Source organism: Mesoplodon mirus (genome assembly GCF_964341445.2).
Source record: "Mesoplodon mirus genome assembly, chromosome: 5".
In the NCBI taxonomy this organism is placed as follows: domain Eukaryota; kingdom Metazoa; phylum Chordata; class Mammalia; order Artiodactyla; family Ziphiidae; genus Mesoplodon; species Mesoplodon mirus.
In genome coordinates this window covers 33,296,638-33,315,341 of record NC_138980.1, presented here as the reverse complement: position 1 = coordinate 33,315,341, position 18,704 = coordinate 33,296,638, and the positions used below count along the sequence as shown (strand labels likewise).

Sequence of the window (18,704 nt, the reverse complement as noted above, 5' to 3'; positions counted from 1 at the left end):
CACCTGACACACAGCAGGGCCTTGATGACTGGTGACCCCTGTGAGGGAGATGTGGCTTGTCAATGTCCTCCCCGCCAGATGCAACATTATATAAACACTTAACTTTTATGGTACATTTTCTAAAGCTCCATCAATGATTAAAATGTTGCGTCAGGATTAAGAACCAGTTCCTATGTTATTAGGCCATGAAAAGGAATGAAGTTTTGATACATGACGCAATGTGGATGGACCCTGAGAACACGATGCTCAGTGAGAGAAGCCAGACACAGGACACACAGGGTGAGATTCCATTGATGGGAAACGTCCAGAACAGGCAGATCCGCAGACACAGAGAGTGGGTTCCTGGTTGTCAGGGGCTGGGGTGGGGATGGGGGGCACTGCTGATGGGGATGGGGCTTCTTTTGGGGATTTAGACAGTGGTGATGGTGGCAGAACATGGTGAATGTACTAAAAACTACTGAATTGTACAATTTTATTTTTATCTATTTATTTATTTGGCTGCACCGGGTCTTAGTTGTAGCACGTGGGATCCTCATTGCCACGTGCAGGATCTTTTAGTTGTGGCATGCAAACTCTTAGTTGCCACATGTGGGATCTAGTTCCCCAGCCAGGGATCAAACCCGGGGCCCCTGCATTAGGAGCATGGAGTCTTAACCAATGGACCACCCGGGAAGTCCCTGTATGTTTTTATTTTTTTATTAGTTTCTGCTTTATAACAAAGTGAATCAGTCATACATATACATCTGTTCCCACATCCCTTCCCTCATGCATCTCCCTCCCTCCCACCCTCCCCATCCCACCCCTCCAGGCGGTCACAAAGCACCGAGCTGATCTCCCTGTGCTCTGCGGCTGCTTCCCACTATCTATCTACCTTACGTTTGGTAGTGTATATATGTCCATGCCTCTCTTTCGTTTTGTCACAGCTTACCCTTCCCCCTCCCCATATCCTCAAGTCCATTCTCAAGTAGGTCTGTGTCTTTATTCCCGTTTTGCCCCTAGGTTCTTCATGACATTTTTTTTTTAAATTCCATATATATGTGTTAGCATACGGTATTTGTCTTTCTCTTTCTGACTTACTTCACTCTGTATGACAGACTCTAGGTCTATCCACCTCATTACACCCTGTATGTTTTTAAATGGCAAATGTATGTCATGTGAATTATACCTCAATTTTTTTAAAAGGAACCATTTCCCCAGACAGGTAGCTGGAGCCACGTAAATACCAGTTTACTGCATTAACTTCTGTGGAAACGCAGATCAGGAACTCAGGGCGGCCAGGACTCCGCTAGTGTCCAGGCTGCCCGGCTGTACTGGGTAGGTGGAGCATGAGGGCTGGACGGCTGGGAGCGTCCACACCCCGCCAGCGGCACCCACTGGGGACGGACCCCTCCTCCTCCTTGAACTTCCTTCGTCCTCTATTGGCCACCGTCCAAGAGGCAGGGAACATGGGGAAGTCATCTCTGCAGGACAAGGCAGCTCAAGGTCACCGGAAGCTGGAAGTACAATCCCCCAGAAGCCACAGAGGCCACGGCTGAAGGAGGCGAGTGTGGCCCAAAGTGTGTCCACAGCTCAGTGGACAGTGGGGAGCCGAGTGCAGGTGCTGATGCCCCCCTTTGCCTACACCATCTGTGGCAGCCTCTAAACGCTGGGAAAGGCAGGGGGCACTTCTCCCCTTGAGCCCTGGCAGGGAGGCAGACCCGCCAACACCTGGATTTAGCCTCGGGGGACAGGGGCCATGTCCGACTTCTGACCTCCAGGACTGAGATGATCTGTGTGGTTAAAAGCCACTGAATCTGAGGCTTCCCCGGTGGCACAGTGGTTGAGAGTCCGCCTGTCGATGCAGGGGACGCGGGTTCGTGTCCCGGTCCGGGGGGATCCCACATGCCGCGGAGCAGCTGGGCCCGTGAGCCATGGCCACTGAGCCTGCGCATCCGGAGCCTGTGCTCCGCAACGGGAGAGGTGCAACAGTGAGAGGCCCACGTACCGCAAAAAAAAAAAAAAGCCACTGAATCTGTGGGACTGTCTCAGAGGCGACAGGAGATGCACACACAACCTGGTTCAGTGGTTCCAAGGTGACCCACACAGGGTCCAGGCTGGGGGTTCCTGGAAGCTAGGGGCAGGGAGGGGCGGCGGCGCTGAGAGATCAACACAGAGACGGGTCGACGTCATGATGTCTATTTATTCCCCACACGTTACGTTATGCTTGTCACCACGGCTAGCACGCAAGAGTTAGGACACATCTCACAGGACGTGTGCCAGACGGCGGGTGGCTGGCGGCCGTCTCCCTACTAGTTACCTACACACACGGTGCTGGGTCACCTCGCACATGGCCCAACACCACCAGGGAGCCTCCAACGATCCAGCTACCAACTCTGCTGCCGGAGTGGCGGTGCCAGCCGACCCCTCCTCCCCACGCCGCCCCGCCTCGCCTGAGGCCGCCGGGCATCCACGGTGGCTGCCTGGCAATCTCAGGCCAAGGCGGGTGGCACCAGGACCCCCTGCAACACCCCCTCCCAAAGGGAGGAGGCGCCGGGCCAGCCGGACCACCTGTGGGCAGAAGGGCAGTGGCTGGGACACGTGGCCAGGCTGGGATGGGCTCGGGGGCCAGGCTGAAGGTGGTGAGAGGGCCCCTCACGGTCTGTCGGTCATGAGTAGTGGGAAGAGAGCATTGGGATCAGACCTGCGTCCATCCAAATGCTCAACTGGAAGAAAAGTCCCAGAAATGGGTCCTGCACACCCAGGACATCCACTCCGGCTTGCCCCCAGGCCCAGGGCAACAGAACTGGCTCCTGGGAACCTGCAGCGGGAGTTGCTCATGCGAGAACCCGGGTCCGAGGGCCGGGCTGGCTGGCAGGAAGCCTGTCCGAGCAGGGGCGGCTGGGGTGGCCACAGTCGACGCAGAGAGCAGCTTCTCGTGGGCTGCGAGGCCCCTGAAGACAGGCCGAGGGGGCAGAGCTGCGGAAGGGGCTTCGGGCCACGGCTTCCCCGTGGGCCGCTTCTTGAGAGCAGCGAAAGGACCCCCCCAAATTATTCTAGAAAATACTTTAGAGACTGGGTTTTGGGGGGGCTGGGAGTGAGATTGGTGCTGGTCTGTGCTCACAGCTTGCTGGCTCTGTTTCGAGAAGGGTCTGGGGGCCGTGAGAGTGTACAAAAAGGGAGGGAAGGGCAGAGGCAAAAAAATAAAAATAATAAAAATCCGTCTTAACATGCAGGTCCAATTCCTTTTCCTCTCATGGGCGGTCCAATGGGAAGAGAAGGAAAAGTGAGAGAAGGCTTCCGGTCAGCCAGGAAGGACCTGATGGCGCTGGGGGGCTGGAGAGAGAAACAGCCCAACTGAGCGGAACTGAGAGGGGTGGGGGATCTGGGTGGGACCCCCCGGCAAGGGGCCTGGTGACCAGAGACGCCCCCGCGTGGCCTCGGTGACGCGGGCCCGGCCCCGGACTCACCGGGCAGTCATTCTCGCGGGTCGTCGCTGCTGGCACTGGGGGTCCGACTCCGGATCTGACTGCGCAGCTGTTCTATCAACTCTGGGTTCTGCTGCTGCATCTGCTGAGCGAACTGCTGGCCCCTGCGGGGAGGGGAGGTGCGCCCGGGCTCAGCCTGGCCCAGGGTGCCCACCCACGTGCCCCTCGAGGGCAGGGGGACTGCTCCCTGGAGGACGCAGGCCCTACAGAGCAGGTCTTTCTTCCTGGGGGGGTGGGGACACGCCCCGCCTGCCCAGGTGCCCCGCCTGGCAAGTCCACTCACGCCTGGATGAGGCTGGCCAGGTCGTTCTGCGAGGGGTTGGTGCCGGGAGTCCCCAAGGGGTTGTGGCCGCCCGAAATCATGCCGGACATGCTGCAAAGAGAGGCCTTGACTCGCAGACGGCTCAGCCCTCCTCCCTCTGAGCCCCACTTGGCCCTTCCTCTCTGCCGGCAATGGACATCTCCTGGGGCCCAAACCTGCCCTCAGCCCACTCTTCTCTCTCACTGCAGCCTGCAATTCCATCAGCTTTCCCAGCAACACCCTTTTTTGGCTTAAAGACAGTGACTCTCAACAGGGCAATGCTGTCCCTCAGGGACACCAGGTGATGCCAGTGACACAGAAGGCCACACAGTGTCTGATTCCATTGATGGGAAACATCCAGAAGAGGCAAATCCAGAGACAGAGAGTGGGTTCCTGGTGGTCAGGGGCTGGGGATGGTGCTAATGGGATGGCGTTTCTTTTTCGGGTGATGAATGTCTGGAACTAGATGGTGGCCACAGCTACGGGACGTCGTAAATGTACTTAATGCCACGGAATCATAAACCTTAAAATGGTTAAAATGATACATTTTATGCATCTTGCACCACACTAATTTTAACCACAAGACCCAAAAGAGAACGGTGGTCACTTACAGCTGTTGAACTTGGGGATTGTTCATGAGGTTGGATGCCTGAAAGAAAAAACAGACTTCTCAGAAAAAGCAAGCTCCCAAACGCATTTCATCATTGACAAGGTTTCCCCATAGGCACCGTGGGCCTCCAGCCCAGAACCCAGAGCGCCAGGCCCGCCTCTTCCCCGGGCCCCACCCCATCCCCACACACTGTGACCCTGCCCTTTCCCCACTTCGATCCCATCTGGACTCTCATCTTAAGATTCCAGGAACCTCGTCATCCTTCCCCGACCAAGGACACCTGGGAGTCAGTTCCAGCTCTGCTCTGTGGATGAACATCATCCTGGAATCTTTCCTACACTGACACCCCCAGCCACGTCGGGATTATCTCCTCAGGGCTGATTTTAAGATGTGCACACGAGCAGAAGCCAGGGAAGCACCTTCCAGGCTGTGGCTCTTTCCGTAAAGGGCTGGAGAGCGCTACCAGCCAGCCTCGGCCTGTCCACTGCCCTGCATTGCTGGGTGTCCAGGCCACGGTCATGCAAGTGCTGGGCACGGATGGGTGCCAACAGCACAGCACAAAGCTGAGGGGGGCCGGGACCGCCGACCCCGTCAGACAAGGCCAAAAGAGCGGCCTCTGTCAGGCCGCTCCCCACGCCGGGAGTCCTCTGGCAGCCTCGTGCCTGCCCCGTCCTGGACGAGAGCGGCAGCCCAAGCTCCGAGACATGGGAGGCCAAACGCTTCCCACTCAGGTGCGGACGTTCCTCTGACGGGGGGGGGTCAAGGCTCCTCTCTCCCTGGTGACCTGAGACCCCCACCCTAAGGCCCCTTGAGCCAGCGGTATGGCCTGAGGACCGGTGAGACCACCCGGGGGCTGACAGGCATGTGGCGGACATGCTGGGTGCCTGTTCCAGGGGATGGCCCTGCGCAGAACACGCGCATCTGGACCAGAAGGTGGTTGGCCCTCCCTCTGTGGGGCCCCCGCGCCCTGCGGTGCCTTGCCTCCACCTCAGGGAGCAGGTGCAGCGACTCTGCTGTCACCGTGGCCACACCACGAGGGGGCCTGGGCTGCGGGGGAAGGGGGTGGAGATTCCCCAGGTCATTCAGCTGGGAGAGGCGGGTTCAGCTTGTCCGGCTCCACACCCCATGGCGCCCAGTGTCCATGGTGTCTGCAGTGGGGCAGTCCTGGCCCGGGGCCCATGGTGACACGGCAGGCAGGAGCCATTACCATGCTCATGAAGCTCGGGTTGTTCAGCAGACCCGCGATGTCGAAGCTTCCAACACCTCCCGTCTGTGGGGTGAGAAAAGCCCTGGTCAGTGGTGCCTTGACACAGAACCTCGACAGCTGGCCCCCGGGAACTGAGGGGTAAGGTCCCACTTGGGGCCTGTTGGAATCCTGGGTGTCCCAGCAACCCGGGCGGCCAGGCCCTGCGTCCGGGGGTGCTTCGTAAAAGACGCGCACCACGGTGTGGGTCCCCCAGAAGAGCACGGTATATTAACCGTGTCTTTCACTTTGTGATGCTGACTGTGGCGGGACGGCCCCTCCCAGGGGTGGCCAATCCCTAGAAACGGTAAACAAATGGCCCGCGAGTGCACCTTTCACGCGTAAACCAGCCTCTATGGGGCTCGGGGCCACGGTCCCCCTGCCCTGGTCACCCCAGGCAGCCCCCCTGCCCCGGGGCCATTTGAACTAGCCAATCCCGCGCCGGCTCACCCGGGCTGCCAGCTCCTTCCCGAGGCCCAAACGGCCCCCAGCCCTCTGCCTCCTGATGAGACGGGGCTTCCCCGTGTGACCCACGCCCTCCCGTTTCCAGGGGCTCTGCGAGGATAAGCCTCTTCCCTCACGACAGGACCCAGGTAAACAGATGCTGGACCCCAGGCACCAGAGACGTTCCTCCCACACGAGTCAGGCCCAGCCCTCGACCCCGAGCCGCCCTGCCCCCGCGGCCAGTCCCCGGGGGACTCACGGGACTGGGTGCCTCTCTCAGCCTCAGCTCCGCCACCTTGAGGTTGGACTTGTAGGTCTCATTGTCGGGGTCCAGCTCCAGGGCCTTCCTGTAGTAGGCCACGGCCTCCGTGTGCTTGTTCAGGCTGGACAGAGCCAGGCTGCAGGAGGGACAGTGCGCGTGGAGGGCCTGGGAGGCCGCCCGCCTGCCCGCCCCGGCCCAGCAGCCCCGAACTGCTGGGGTGGCCATCCCTCGTCCATCCCTCATCCGGGGGCTGGGAGGAGGCAGGGCAGGTGTGGTCAGAGCTCCTCCCTGCAAGGCTGATCACAGGTGTGTCCTTGGACTGCACTGGAGTTTATGCTAACGAGGTGGGCTTCCAGGACACCTCTGGATGTGCTGCTGGCCACAAAGACCAAACTCACCCCCAACTCCCGGGGAGGGAGGCGTTAGAGACGGGCTATAAAACCTACCGCCGCTGGTGACCGCCCCGCGTGCTGCGTGGGAGGCGCGCCCCGAACCCCACAGGACATAAGCTCCGCCTCGGGACCCTCCCCGACCTCGCCCCTGGCGCCCCTGTCTGCTGCTCGTCTGCATCCCTTACGGTAAGCCAGAGAAGCTTAAGTGAAACGTTTTCCTGAGTCCTGTGAGCCTTCGAGGGAATCGCTGAACTCGAGGAGAGGGTCATGGGAACCCCAACTTACAGCCGGTTGCCCAGAAGCTCAGCTGACGGCCTGGACTTGGGATTGGTGTGTGAGGTGGGGCAGCCCACTGGGCTGGGGCCTTAACGTGCGGGGCCCACGCTGACCCCAGGCAGACAGCGTGTACGGGCGGACGGCACTCACCCCATCCTGCCATAGGCCTTGCTGTAGGACGGGTCTATGCAGATGGCCCGCTCGCAGTCCTGCACCGCCCCCGCGTAGTTCCCCAGTTTGCTGTGGGCCGCAGCTCTGGGGGAAGGCAAACCAGGGCAGTCGGGGAGCTGACTGCAGCTTCCCCGTCTGTCAGGTGGGGCAGAGGCAGGGTTGCCAAGGATGGGAGGCCCGGTGGGGCTGGATGCCCGGGCTGGCGCCGGAGGATACAGCAATCTGGGTGCCGCCCCGTTCACCAGGGAACCCGAGGCTGAGGGGGCAGACGAGTGCGGCCGCTAGCACTACTGTCACTGGGCCACACCCGGCTGGCCACCCGGCATGGGCTCGTTATTTGGGATAGAGGCTGAGCCATCACTAACCCACAGATCGACTGCCCCTCCCGTTCCCCTGGGGACCCTGCTCAGCCCGCCCAGGCCCCCGCCGTACCTGTTACAGAAGTAGACGGCGTTGGCGGGGTTCAGCTCGATGGCTTTCCCGTAGAAGTGCACGGCAGCCTCAAAATTTTCTACTTTCATCTGTTCGTTCCCTGAAGAGAAAGGGAAGGAAACGTACCCTTGGCTGTTCCTCTCAGACCCCGAAGTTCTGAGATGGCGTTCTCGGCTCCCTGGGCTTCCATGTGACAGTTCGAGATTCTGGGGGCCCAGGATGCAATGCTTAGACACAGGCTAGGGTGGTGGCGTGAGGCGGAGGGTGGGTCTGCGTCCAGCACAGGGCCTGGCCTGAGCCAGGCCTCGGTGCAGCAGCTGTCACTGTCCTGGTTGTGGTTATCTGGGAACCTAAGCCTCAGATACCATCACTTTTGCTCGTTCCTTCAGAAACGGTGCAGTTTTTTTTTTGTTTGTTTGTTTTTTTCCGGTACGCGGGCCTCTCACTGCTGTGGCCTCTCCCGTCGCGGAGCACAGGCTCCGGACGCGCAGGCTCAGCGGCCATTGCTCAAGGGCCCAGCCGCTCTGCGGCATGTGGGATCTTCCCGGACCGGGGCACGAACCCGTGTCCCCTGCATCGGCAGGGGGACTCTCAACCACTGCGCCACCAGGGAAGCCCAACAGTGCAGTTTTAATGAGATGGAATTCACATACCGTGAGACTCACCCTTTAAAAGCGTATAACTCAGCGGTTTTTAGTATCTTCAAAGTGGTCTAACTATTAGCACTAATACCAGAACATTCCATTAGCCAAAATAAGCACCATCCCCATTAGCTGTCACCCCCCCCAAGCCCCTGACAACCACACATCCACTCTGTCTGGCTCTGCCTGTTCTGGACGTTTCCCATCAATGGAAAGGACAGTGTGTGTCCTTCTGTGTCTGGCTTCTCTCCTTGAGAATTCTGTTCTCAAGGTCCATCCACGTTGTAGCAAGTGTCAGGGCTTCTCTCCTTTGCATGGCTGAGTGACGTTCCCGTGTGTGGAGGGACATGTGTGTGTGTCCGCTCGTCAGCTGATGGGCACCTGGGCGGTTTCCACTCCTTGGCTGTTGTGCACCATGCCGCTATGAACATGCATGCACAAGCATCTTTGTGGATGTGTGTTTGCATCTCTCCCGGGCACACCCTGGGGTGGAACTGCTGGGTCACATGGTCACTTTATCTAACCACTTAGGAAGCTGTCGGACCGCCCTCCGCAGCGGTCTCACCCTTTAATGCCTCCTGGTCAAGGGTCTGATTTCTCTGCATCTTTGCATCTGTGTAAAAGCCCCCCAGCCCCATCTCTAAAGGCTGGTTTGCCATCCGCTCCACAGCCCGGGACCAGCCGGCCTCCGTCCGTAGCACCCAGAGGCCAGCTGTGTGGGGCGTTCCTTACCTTCGGTTTTGAGGCGTTCTGCCTCGGCCGAGTCCTCCTCCGAAGGTGGGGTTCGCTGGGGGCTCCTCAGATCAGGTGGTATCTCCTGGCCCCAAAGCCAGGATGAGCTCTTTGCGGGGCAGCAGGAAACCGCCGGCCTCCTCCCCCAAGCCCAGCACCCTCTCCCCTCCCCCACCCAGCCAGGGGACGCCCGAGGACAGCTGAGCTCTGGGGGGTAACTCAGGCCCTCGAACTGAGACAGAACCACAGCCCCGCAGTGCCTGAGGCTCACCCTGCCCGCCGCAGCTGCTTCAAATATTTCGGGAAGAGTCTGGGGGAGTGCGAGGTCACTATCCTCCACCGTCACCCCAAAAGCGGTCTCCAGGCATTGGATGGCAACTGTCAGGGGGACAAAGGTGTGCTCTGCTAAACCCAAGCCCGAGCTGACGACTCTGGGGGGCAGTGCTCACGCTTCCTCTCTTGGACGTGCTCACTAAGGCCTCGGATGCACCATGCGCTGCGTGCACCCTGCAGGGCCCTATGGGTGCCGGTTCTGATTCCTCGGGCAGCGCAGGATGGACCTGCCCCTCAAGCCCTGAGGCCGGGAGGAGGGGGGGCAGCCGCTGTCCCTGCCCCACGGGGCTCAGGTGGTGACGCCAGGCCTCTCTGTGGGGTCACAATGCTGGGGCTGCCCGGGTGGGGGGCCTTGGGGGTTCGGCGCGACCAGGTGGGCATGGAACAGCCACCTCCTGCCAGGCGGGCTAGCAGCCGGGTCTGGGCTGGGCTCCCCACCCCTGGCCTCTCTCCCTCCTTTGACCGGTAGGGACACATGCACAACGGGGGAGATGGAGAACGTTCGCGAGCTGCATCCCTCCAGAAGAGAAGAGCTGTGGGAGGCCCAGCCTAAAGTGGGGGAGGCGGGGGGGGGGGGCAGCCCTGCACCGCCTGGGGCTCACAGGGACCAGTCTATCACTCCCACCCCACGGAGCTTCTAGGCACTGATGCAGGTGGGGGGTTGGGCAGGGGACCCGAGGCCCTGGGGAGCAGGCGTGGCCCGCACGTACCTTCCAAGCTCTCCTGGGCATCAGAGGAGAGCTCCCCGTGCCGGAGCTGGTCATGCAGGAACCGGATGATGGCGTAGGCCAGACGCTTCTTGTTATCCATCTTAAGATGGGAGGAGACAAGGCCTGGGGGTTTCAGGATCTGCGGACAGCGGTCCACAGTGTGAGGACAGAACGGCGGGCACAGCCGAGCCTTTGCCCCTCTGCCCTCATGCACCCGCCCTGCCCTGCCCTGCAGGAGCCACTTTTTTTTTTTTTTTACATCTTTATTGGAATATAATTGCTTTACAATGGTGTGTTAGCTTCTGCTTTATAACAAAGTGAATACATATGTCCCCATATCTCTTCCCTCTTGCATCTCCCTCCCTCCCACCCTCCTTATCCCACCCCTCTAGGCTAATTGTGTCTGCCTGACAACAGCAAGGCAGAAATGTTAATTCTCCACATTTCACAGAGAAGACACTGAGGCTGTAGGTCCAGAGCCCCTTGCCGTCCTGCCTGACGCTAACCCCAGGGTGACGTGGTCCTGGGCCCGGTGGTCATCACTCCTCACCAGCTGCACGGGGGGTGTGGGGCTCCCCAGGGACACAAAGGGCAGGCTACAGCCCCACCTGCTGCTACTCCATGCTCTGGACAAGAAAACGGTCCCACAGTTTCCGAGCCCCGAACACCCGGGGGACACTCACCGCCCATGAGGGTCAGACAGGACCACTGGGTGGGCCTGAGCAGACCGAAGGCCCTGAGGGCACTGACACCCCCTCCCAGGCCGCCTCAGGGCCTCCTCTGGGTTCCTTTACAACCTGCTGTATTCCTAGGCTAGGTGTGACTCTCCCAAGGGGACACTGGTGACAGCTGTGGTTGTCACAACTTGGGGGACGGCCCCCTACCGTGCTGAGGCGAGAACCCTGGAGAATGAGCGTGGGAAGGGCCTGTTCCCCGTGGGCCGTGACGCGCCAGGCACTTCACACACAGCCTTGCCCCCTGCACAGGCCCATCTCCCACGCAGAGAAGCAACAGGGTCAGAGGGGGCACCCCACGCTTGCCCAAGGCCGTGCAGGGCTCACCCGGGAGGGTGGGATCCATGGTGTAGAGCATCTTGGTCCCCCAAACATGCCCCCGCAGGTGAACAGCCTGTGTGGCTTGGAAATCGAGCGGCGGCCTCCTGGCCGAGTTATCATTAACCCATCACTGGCCAGCGGCGGGTGAATCAAACCTGGCAGAGCAAGTCATAACCCCCAGGCTTCGCACACTGGCTGACAGCAGGCCGGGTGCTGCCAGCCCAGAGCTACCGGGCAAGTGCAGTCAAGACACGCGATGCTGGCGGCGCTCAGAGCTGTTTCTGGTTCACAGAAAACTACATCCATCGACAACTTAAAAAAAGGGAGAGAAGTCAGACACAGAAGGCCACACGGTGTGTTATTCCACTGATGGGAAACGTCCAGAACAGGCCAATCCACAGACACAGAGAGTGGGTTCGTGGTTTCCAGGGGGTGGGGGCTTCTTTTGGGATCACGGAATGTTCTGGAATTACTGGTGATGGTTGCACAGCACTGTGAATATACTAAAATCTACTAAATTTTATGGTATGTGAATTATATCTCAAATTTTAGAAAGAGAAGAACTTAAAGCAGCTATTTTGTACAGCTGGACAGGGCATTCTGGCCACCCCCGGAAAGCTCTACGGGGATGGTAATGAGCTTCCCTCCCCCATTTCTGGATACAATGAGCCTTTACCAAGCAAGTCCCTTTGGCCCAAGAGCATCCCAGGAACTGGGAGGTCTGGGATCAGGACGCTAGAGCCCAGAGGACAGACGGCCAGCCCCAGATGCACAGAATCTCAGGGGCAACACAGAGGGGCCCAGGGAGACCAGCCAGCACAACCCGCTCGTTTTGAAGACAGTGAAACCCCCAAAGGTGAGTCATCTTCCCCAGCTGAACCAGTGAGCCGCTGCCCAAAACATCAACAACGTTCTGGTTTTACAGATATTTGACAAACAAAGGAATCATTCACCACAGCCGAAAGGCGGACAGAACCCAATGTCCATGCATGGATGATGGATCAACAAATGTGATCCATCCACAGAGCGGAATATTATTCAGCCTTAAAAAGGAAGTGGGTTTCCCTGGTGGCGCAGTGGTTGAGAGTCTGCCTGCCGGTGCAGGGGACACGGGTTCATGCCCCGGTCCGGGAAGATCCCACATGCCGCAAAGCGGCTGGGCCCGTGAGCCATGGCTGCTGAGCCTGGGCGTCCGGAGCCTGTGCTCCGCAACGGGAGAGGCCACAGCAGTAAGAGGCCCGCGTACGGCAAAAAAAAAAAAAGGAAGGAAGGAAGTTCTGACACCTGCTACAACCTGGATGAACCTTAAGGACGTGATTGCTCAGTGAGATAAATCAGACACAAGACAAACACTGTCTGATTCAATTCGCATGAGGTCCCTAGAGGACTCAAATCCATAGAGACAGGAAGTAGATGGTGGGGGCCAGGGGCTGGAGGAGGGGCTTGGGAGTCAGTGTTTCATGGGGACAGAGTTTCAGTTTGGGAAGATGAGAAAGTTCTGGAGATGGATGGTGGGGATGGTTGCACAACAATGGGAATGTACTTAATACCAGTGAGCTGTGCACTTAAAAATGGTTAAGATGGTAAACTTTATGGTATATCTACTTTACTGTAATTAGAAGAAAATCTGTTTTCAAAGCCCAAAGTGGTCCTCTTAGGATGTGAACCTCCGAGACCCCAGGACCCTGATCCTTTTGTACATTCTGCTCTAAATCAGGGGTCAAGGGCCACACCTGGCAGCCGCCTGTTCAGCTGAGTATGTCTTTTGCATCTCTGCGTTATAGAAGCGTCTGCATAGCACGCTTGGTTTTCCTCAAGGGCCCCAAAGCCCACAGAATTTACCACCTGGGTCTTCATGTTTGCCAACCCCTCCCAGCCGACTTCTCGATCACTGAACAGGATGGAGGGGTGCCAGGGTCTCCCAGAGGGGGTCACAGGTTGACAGGTCACATGGTAAGGTCACAGGCTGGGCAGCTGGGGTTCCCCCGACATGTTCCAGGCAGCACTTAGGGGCACGACGCCCCTGCCAGACCCATGGGAGCTGGTACCGGGTGACTGAGCTTCACACTGGGCTCGAGGGAGTGTGCGTGGGGGGATCTGTTTTCCTCACTGTTTTCCTCACAGGGAACTAACGTAGGCCCTGTGGTGACAAGCGTTTGCTTAACAGGAGGATAAAGAGGCAATCTGATCTTTACGTGACTGAGCTGTGAGGACGGAGGGGGTGACTCTGAGGGGACCGTCAGGGTGCAGAGAACTGAGACACGAAGTCACACCCGTTCCTGGCACAGCTTCAGTTCTTCCAAGGGCCCCGGCCCTTTGTACCTCAGGGCCTTTGTACATGCTGCTACCAGCCCTCCCACCCTGACTAAACAGCTCATTTGAGGCAACCGCTACCTAGTTTCCTGGTTCCTGGCTTCTCCTGGTCTACTGACATGACCTCCTCCCGAGGGTCGGCCCCCCAAGTTGACACAGTGAGCACCGAGACCAGGGCTCCCGGAGGCGCCCTGGGGGTAACAACGGGCTCTGCAGTCTTAGCATCTGAGGTCCAGCCGTCTCCACCCGAGGCCAGCTCCACGTCACCTCCCCACCCCTGAGCCGGGATGCTCGTGTCACGTCTGAAGGAGCCCCCGCGATGCCCTCTCTTTCCTCTTCTATAAAACGGGGTAACAGAGGCTGTTGTGAGAATCCAGCACCCCATGCGGGGCTTCTCCCCCAGGCTCTATCCACATGGTGCAGGGGAGATCACTCCTTTTGTGGGGAGTGTGCACTGTAGGGTATTTAACAGCATCCCTGGCATCCGTCCAACAGTGTCCCCTGGGGGCAGAATCACTTGGGGGTGAGACCCCCGGGGTTAGGGATTCCACTGACCCCTGGAGGCTACGTTCCATGACTATCTGACCTTTGAGGTCCTGGGACGCTACACACATTTAAATCCACACCTGAGTGGGAGGGAGGGGAGGTGACTCACGCACGCTGGGGGTCACTCTGGTTTACACTGTCTGATCATCAGGGGTTTATTCTGCTGTCCAGTGTGAACAGGGATCAGACTCGATTTTTTCCCAAATAACAAATGCAGGGCCCCTCCCCCTTAGCACAGCTGACATGGGAGCTGGATCACTCTCTGTGGGGGCCGTCCTGGGCACCATGGGGTGTGGAGCAGCCTCCCTGGCCCCCACCCCCTCGATGCCAGGAGCCCCCCTCCCCCACAGTGGTAACAATCACAAAGGTCTCCAGATGTCACCAAACCACCACCAGCTGAAAATCACTGATAAACATTAACTGGGAAAAATAAAAGTCAGCACAGGTCAGAGTTTCTGGCCAAACTACTTGGCTGCAAACTTTCAGCAAATCCTGTGTTTGCAGAGTATTTGGCGTTTCCGGACTGCAGAAAAGCGGATGTGGGTCCACAGTGGGGACCCAGCACACGTTGGACACAGGCGGGCCGTGAGGACGGCCGCTCTCCTGCCTCTTGGGCGCGGAACAGCTGTCGGCCCTTCCTCGCCTTCCCGCTCCCTGCAAAGCTGGCCCAGGAACGTCAGGACCCTCTTTTCCTTGACTGCCCCTGGGCACTGGGGTCTCGGGAACAATCCCGACTTGTTGAGCTTTGGCTGCCGGACAGAATCCTTGGGGCAGGCCGCTCTCTCTGCGAACAGCGAGGGCTTTGTGAGGCTCCAAAGGCACCCAGGGCGCTGGCTGCAGGTGCGGGGTTCAGGCGCGAGCCTCGCCGGAGGACGGACGCTGGCCCCAGGGTGCGGCTGCAGCGGGGGTCCCGGTGCCAGTTCCTCCCTGTGCCTTCAGAACCCCCGCCAGCTCTCCGTCCACCTTTCCATTTTATCATTAAAAACACCCCAGCCTCGGGACTTCCCTGGCGGTCCAGTGGTTAGGACTCCGCGCTTCCAGTGCAAGGGGCATGGGTTTGATCCGCGGTCCGGGAACTAAGATCTCACATGCTGTGCAGCTCGGCCAAAAAATCCCAAAACACCCCAGCCTCTACTCCTTTTATTTCCCTGCTCAGAACTGATCATTCGAAGAGGCAAAAGGGTACACTCAGGAAAATGAGTGACCCAGCCCCGGAACCCAGGAAGGAGAAGCACCCTCTTTCTGAGACTGCCCACCCTTCCAGGGGTGCCCTGCCCTGCCTCCGCCCCGAATCCAGCTCTTCGCACCAACCCCAGTGTGTGCAGGCTGGTCCTCTGTCCCTCCCTCCCCTCCCAGGGCACCTAGGGTTCCCAGGAAAGGGCAGTCCCAAGAGCTGGAACTCAGGCTCCAGCCCGAGCTCCTACATCGCAGCCCTATATTCCTCTGAGAGGCTGCCAGGATGTCCTGCACGCTAAAAACCCTCCACAGCCCCTTGAAACCTCCTGAGCAGGCACATGTGGCCCCTCACCAAAGCCCCTGTGCTCTGCTCAAAGGCAACGCTCACCTTCCCTCCTGCCATCCGGGAACCACTCACTCCCCCTTCAACACCAAGCCAGGAGGTCACCTCCTCAGACAGAGCTGGACACCCTCTTCTTCCAGCAAAGCCCAGTACTTGTCCTGCCTCTGGTCCAGCATCTCCTACAAGGCCTTCTGACTCTTTCCTGGCCTGCCCACCCTGCACCCGACTGTGAGCCACTGGACAGATCACCTTCCCCCGGGGACCCCAGCACTCAGGGGCGTTTGGTCCACATGGACTCAGAGAAACCTTGGATCCTTGTCATGGTCAGAGACACGTGACCAGGTTCCTTTGGGAGGTCGTTTCTCTTGGGTCTCGGTTTCCTCATCAGCAGAGGGGATGACAAGCCTACCTACCAACTGTCCCCTTTACTCTTTCACCTCACTGTGCATTGGCTGCCAGGGCCAGCATTGGGTCTTGGCCAAAAAAAAAAAAAAGTAGGAACAAGTTAAGACTATAGCTCTCAATCCGGGGCAGAGCTTAACCCCACTTAGAACCACTCACCCTTTCAGGAAGACTGAGTTATAAACCCCTGAATGAAATCCTTGGAGTGCCCAGGACTTTCCAGGCCCTGAGCTGAGTACACATAATGGCCTATTTCAGGGGTCAGCAAACATTTTCTGAAAAGGAGGGTCAGAATGAGGACGTTCAGCTTCCCAGGCCATGGATAACATGTATGCAATCGAGTGGGCTGTGTTCCCACAAAACCTCATTCACAAACACAGGCTGCAGGGGGATTTGGCCCCCTGGTTACAGTTTGTTTAATCTAACTCCCATTGTACAGAACAAAAAACTGAGGCTTAGAGAGATGGGGGCACCGCCCCCAAGGGCACCCAGCTAAGATGCAAATCAGCAGTTTTGAACCTGGGCGGGCTGATTCCAGAGCCTAAACTCCAAAATACCCTTTCCTCATCCCACAAAAGTGGGCATGCACACAAAACCTTGCACGTGATTTCTTGGAGGTTCACACCCTCTGCCCCTTCTGAAGCCCACTGGTGAAGAATCACTAGTCTAGGGTAGGATTCAACTTTGGCACTGTGGACATTTGGGGCCAGATCATTTTCTGTGGGGGCCGTCCTGTGCACTGAGGGGTATGGAGCAACATCCCTGGTCCCCACCCACTTGATGCCAGGAGTGCCCCTGGTCGTGAAAGCCACAGATGTCCCCAGACACGGCCCCGGGTCCCCTGACAGGACAAAATCCCTGGTCTAGGGAGAGGAAAAGCAGACAAAAATAACCAGAGAGGCAGAAACAAAAGAAAATGGGAACATCACTCAGCGGGGTTGCAGAGTGCACACGCATTTCCTGCCACCTAATAAAAAAACTAGCTGTCCTCTAGAAAGCTCTTGACAAGGAGCGGGAACCTGAGTAAACAATGTTCCACGTGTATTTAACCTCAAAATGCCTGTAAGAAACATGTACTTCTAGAGCCTCTATTAGCAGGAAAAAGGGGCTGGTGGAGCGTGGAAGCGATCTCCCCGAGCTTACACAACCAGCGAGAGGTGGACGAGCTGTTCCTAAACCCCAGTTTTCTCCCACCTCCAGCACAGTAGGAAGAGGCCCTCCATGTGAAATCAGACTAACCGCTGCTGACCCCTGTGAGCTCTCACTTAGCGCTGGGGGCCCTGCGACTTTAATCCTCCCGGAAGCCTCCCACCCCAGGCAGGGGCGGAGACGACACCCATTTTACAGAAGGGGAAACTGAGGCTCCGAGAAGCCAAGGGGCTGGCCAAGGTCACCAATGTAGAGAGTGGCGGCGCCGAGACAGGAACCCCGACTTGAACCCCACGAACGGGGGCCCCGATTCAAAAGGACCGTGTTTCCGGGAAGCAGCGGACACCCAGCAAGCGCTCACTACGTGCGGAGCGCTTTGCCTCCCGCTGTCCACCCGCCGGCCTGCGAACCCGATTTCCCGGGCCTGGGGTCTGGGGGAGGGAGACCCGGGCCGGCGAGGGCCTGCCCGACGCCGTCCGGCCTCAGTTTCCCCTCCGCGCCTCCCACTCATAGTACCCCGCTTATCGCGGCGACCCCGGCCCCACACCGACATCCTCTTACGGGGCCCGGAGCCCTGGGAGCCCCAAGAGCCCCGAACCGCGGACCTCAGGCCCGCCGGGCTCAGCGCCGAATCCGCCACTCACCTCTCAGGCAGCAGCACCCCGACCCACCGACGGCTGCGCCTGCGTACCGCGGCCCCGCCCGGTCCCGCCCCCCAGCTGCGACGCCTGCGCAGAAGGAGGCAGCCCGCGGGCTTTCATTCTGCGCAGGCGCACTAATTATCTAGGCGGGCATGGGGGGGGAAGTGACGCAATTTAGAGGCTGGGACAAGCTGGTCGTTAAGGCAACTGACCTCTGCGACCGAACGGAGGGCGGAAATCAGAACTGACTAGTCCTCTCCAGCCGGAATGGAGCGGTGCATGGTGGGACAGTGGCGGACTCTTGTAGGTTGGCGGAGCAGTCATGTGGTGCAGAGTCGGCCACGTGGTGCAGCTGTGTTTGGGTATCTGGCGACTAGAGAATTACAGGCGTTCTTTGAACATATTTGTTCATTTATTCACCCACTCATCCACCTACAAGTGCGTTCTTTCATTTATTCAATCCATAATAGTAAAGTAATAGAGATATTTGTTAACAGCAGATGTCTAATAGTCGAAAAATATTTATTACACACCAACTATAATGGCCAGCAAAATGTTTGCTCCCATTACCTTGTATTGGGGTAGACGGACTATAAACTAGTATACTAGTACATAAATGAACAAGTTTTACTTAATGGCAAGCGCTATGAAGAAAAAGTGGGGTGCTGCGATTGTGATGGGCGGGGGTAAGTTGGCTGGGATGGTTAGGGAAGGCCTCTCACACGTGGATTTGGAGAACGGAAGGAAAGCACTCCAGGTACAGGAAACAGCGAAAATGAAGAGTAACAATTAAACTTGATGTCCTCAAGAGAGGAAAAAACCGAGGGTGGGTAACGAGAAATTCCCTAGTAAATTAGCGTTAAAGTTGCCAGAAGCGTTCTCCTAATTCATTTTTATCCTACTTAACACCTGCACACTTAACACCCTGGGTTATTTTCATTTCTTTTCTTTTGAAGAAATAAAGGAGGTGGGTTTTGGGGCCGGTTTAATTCTCGTAACTTTTTCTTTCTGGGTGCTTTAGACGGTTCAAGGTTTTGTTTTAACCGACAACCCTGGATATAGGTCAGG

General features: G+C 58.1%; 1 protein-coding gene across 2 annotated transcripts; it reads right to left on the bottom strand.

Moving 5' to 3' along the window:
- Window positions 1–895: 895 nt before the first annotated feature.
- SGTA (small glutamine rich tetratricopeptide repeat co-chaperone alpha) lies at window positions 896–17,716 on the bottom strand. Of its 2 annotated transcripts, none has more exons than XM_082622105.1 (12): window positions 17,640–17,716; window positions 10,012–10,150; window positions 9,240–9,346; window positions 8,969–9,053; window positions 7,596–7,695; window positions 7,143–7,247; window positions 6,322–6,460; window positions 5,583–5,645; window positions 4,377–4,414; window positions 3,748–3,837; window positions 3,447–3,568; window positions 896–1,493 (listed from the first exon to the last, which is right to left on the bottom strand). In XM_082622105.1, the coding sequence occupies exons 2-11, from the start codon at window positions 10,109–10,111 to the stop codon at window positions 3,454–3,456; spliced, it is 942 nt and encodes a 313-aa protein (XP_082478231.1). In that variant the 5' UTR covers window positions 10,112–10,150; window positions 17,640–17,716; the 3' UTR covers window positions 896–1,493; window positions 3,447–3,453. The 2 variants fall into 2 exon arrangements, with proteins under 2 accessions (XP_082478231.1, XP_082478230.1); XM_082622104.1 differs by lacking the exon at window positions 896–1,493 and adding an exon at window positions 2,162–3,312.
- Window positions 17,717–18,704: the final 988 nt, after the last annotated feature.